This window comes from Trachymyrmex septentrionalis, unplaced genomic scaffold (genome assembly GCF_001594115.1).
Source record: "Trachymyrmex septentrionalis isolate Tsep2-gDNA-1 unplaced genomic scaffold, Tsep1.0 scaffold17, whole genome shotgun sequence".
Taxonomy (NCBI): domain Eukaryota; kingdom Metazoa; phylum Arthropoda; class Insecta; order Hymenoptera; family Formicidae; genus Trachymyrmex; species Trachymyrmex septentrionalis.
The window spans coordinates 384,033-387,013 of NW_017304864.1; the positions used below are offsets into that span (position 1 = coordinate 384,033).

At 26.7% G+C, this 2,981-nt stretch overlaps 1 protein-coding gene across 6 annotated transcripts in view; it reads right to left on the reverse strand.

The window, feature by feature from the left end:
- Positions 1 to 62: 62 nt before the first annotated feature.
- The window catches only part of LOC108746434 (phospholipid scramblase 1-like), an 18,162-nt gene continuing 15,243 nt past the window's right edge, over positions 63 to 2,981 (reverse strand). For all 6 annotated transcript variants that reach the window (XM_018483211.1, XM_018483214.1, XM_018483210.1 and 3 more), the window contains 5 exons: positions 2,748 to 2,846; positions 2,025 to 2,242; positions 946 to 1,101; positions 536 to 697; positions 63 to 275 (listed from right to left, as the gene is read on the reverse strand). In XM_018483211.1, the coding sequence (XP_018338713.1) occupies positions 198 to 275; positions 536 to 697; positions 946 to 1,101; positions 2,025 to 2,242; positions 2,748 to 2,846 (713 nt within the window). In that variant the 3' untranslated portion in view covers positions 63 to 197. The remainder of the gene's footprint in view (positions 276 to 535; positions 698 to 945; positions 1,102 to 2,024; positions 2,243 to 2,747; positions 2,847 to 2,981) is intronic.

The window sequence follows — 2,981 nt, forward strand, 5'->3', positions numbered from 1 at the left end:
ATATATATATATATATATATATATATATATGTATGTATGTGTATAAAAGCATTTGTCTTCTTTACAATTGCATTCCGTACTTAAACATTTTTTGAGATATTTGTACGTTACAAAATATCTTTAAAGGTACTTAAAAGTTGATACATATCTTTTGAGGTATTCGTTATGTAGCAAAATACGTTGATGAAGATACATGTTCATACGAACAAATCACTTTGGTTTTCTTTTAAAAATTGAAATAGAAAATATTTCTCCTGTTCGAAATACATGAAGTCCTAAAACATTAACAATAACAATAAAGTAAACTAAAAATTAAACTGTGTTAATATTAATAGTAATTCGACTTGCATTAGAAATTTTTCTTTGCAATTTAATTTCTTAATCGAAATATTCAAAACCAATCAAAATTAATTAATTAATATTAATGTAAGAAACAGAACAATATTTTTTTCTCGTTGCAATGTTTCTTTTTATGTCTTTCTTCTGTGCATCTCGTTTGTTAAAAAAGCGATTGTAGTTTTTTCACAATACCTACTATTAAAATACATGCTCCTAGCAGCACAGCTTTTATCTTCACGTCCAAATCGCGCGGAAAGTGGATACCGAACATATCGGAAACGGTAAACATCTCTCGAGCAAAGCCACTCCAATGCTTTCGGATCATGCCGACACGATGCTTTTCATCCATAGATTTGACCTGCGAGTTTGATTATTGATGAATGATTCTGAAAATCTTCACGTTTATTACGTAATAAAATATAATTCATTAACCAAATAATCATCAAGTTTCTAATATTATTTATTATCATTCATTCTTAAAATTTTCGTATCTTAAAAATTCGAAACAAAAATATTTAAAAATATTAATATAATATAATCTATATTATATAAAAATAAAATATTATAAATAGCATAAATTAAGTAAAATTTGGAATGTTGCAATACCTTAAAAGTTACATCAATACAAAAACGAATAAGTGGACCCTTTATCATTAACACTGGTTGGCCGGATGCATCGCGAACATAAAACTTTGGTCGCCAAAGACTCCATTCTTGAGTAACGCTACCCAATAGAGTATTTCCGGAATATACTTCTAAAACCTGTGAAAAAAAAACTTTAGTCATCTGCTATTCAAAAACTAATTGTAATAAATCTTAAAAATAAAATCGATAATCTCAAATTTATTTGAATTTCTCATATACAAATAAGGATTTATTCTAATTTATTCTCACTTAATTGGAAATCTAAATAAAATTAGCCGAAGTTATTAAACAAATTCGAATACAATTATTTGTTTTTAATTTTTATTACGTTTTATATCTTTTTTACATCATAAATAAACAACTAAGTAAATTATAACTAGAAATGAACTACATAGAGCAAATTAATATTGCCGTTTTTGTTCAAAGAGTATTGATCGAATCTTTCGACGGGTAAATTTTCGTTGAAAACTTGACAGATGGCTTACACGTGTGAAGAAACTTTAGTAGACGCTATACAAAACAGTAGTTCTCATCTCGCTTCTAAATTTCGATCTTAAATTTATTATTTGCAATATTATTGTGTGTATAATTCAATATAAAATGTAATTAAAATAAACTTAAGAAGAGGTTATTTATAATTTAGAATTTAGATACTTAATAAAAAATTCACTTTATGAATAATGTTATGGTTAGTTAAAAGAGAAAAATTTATTTTAAAATATCATTTAAAATTATTCTTTAGAATTTAAAACCTTGGTAATAAATGCAAATATTAACAATATTACGAAGACAAATTTATAATTTTAATTTTTGATCTGAAGTCTAAAATTTACTAAATACATTAAATAATTTAAAATGTTCGAAAATTAAATTTCATAAATAATAGAAAATTATTGATTTTTATTTAAAGAGCAAATTTAATGTTAAACTCTTCGAAGAATATAATAATGGAAAGTAAATATTTTTTTTTCTAATTGCTAAGATATTTCACATAGAGATAACTATATCAAACATTAAAAAAATTCTAATGATAAAACTACCTGTAGATAACAAGGACAGCAGCAACCATCGCATCTGAATGGTCGGATCATACGAAGTACCTCATGCCGATTTTTGTCGTAGATGGAAAATTCACACGAGCGATACTTTCCCATGCACAATCGCCAACAGATTCCCGATTCTTCGGCCATATAAAATACTAGCTCGCCCCTGTTATCCGTAATAACATACTTGTTTTTAGTTTCCCATCCGGTAAAAGCTAAAAAAGATAACGTTAAAGTAAAATGTGTATACGTATAATAATATGCTTAATGTAATAAAGTAATATGTAACGTAATATAGCAAAATAATATAGCAAATATGTAAAATAAAATGTATAAAATATATCGTATTCATTAGCGATAAGACAATAATTCGAAATTCATGGCGTAATTAATAAATCATAAAGTAATTCGGTGAATTTTTCATTTAATATAAGATGAAATACGTATAATATAAAATGGAATTCGTATAATATAAAATATAATTTCGAATTTTATAATTATATGATTACGTTATGATGCGTTATATAAAATTCTGAGTTTATCATAATACAAATATACGAGGAGACTATCGCGTAAAGCAAACATAGCTTCGTTTACTGAAGGAATAATTGTAAATCATACTCTCAAGCTTCGCGGATCTGGAATATACCTATATTCGCAGGCAGTCTCAAAAAGAGAAGCGTTATATTTATATCTTTCTTGGCAAAGCTGAGAACTCACCTTGAAGCAACTCAATTTTCTGGTTCACGAAAAGATATTCAAGGTCCATAAGGTATTCCAAGCCGGGTGGATATGTCATATTCGGCGGTAACCAACCACCTGAAAGCATTCAAGTGCAATATTCAATAAGCGTTCAGTTAATTCAACACTATTTATTGTTTATATAAAAATAGTATAATATAAATTCTTCAAAATCTCTCTCTCTCTCTCTCTCTCTCTCTCTCTCTCTCTTTC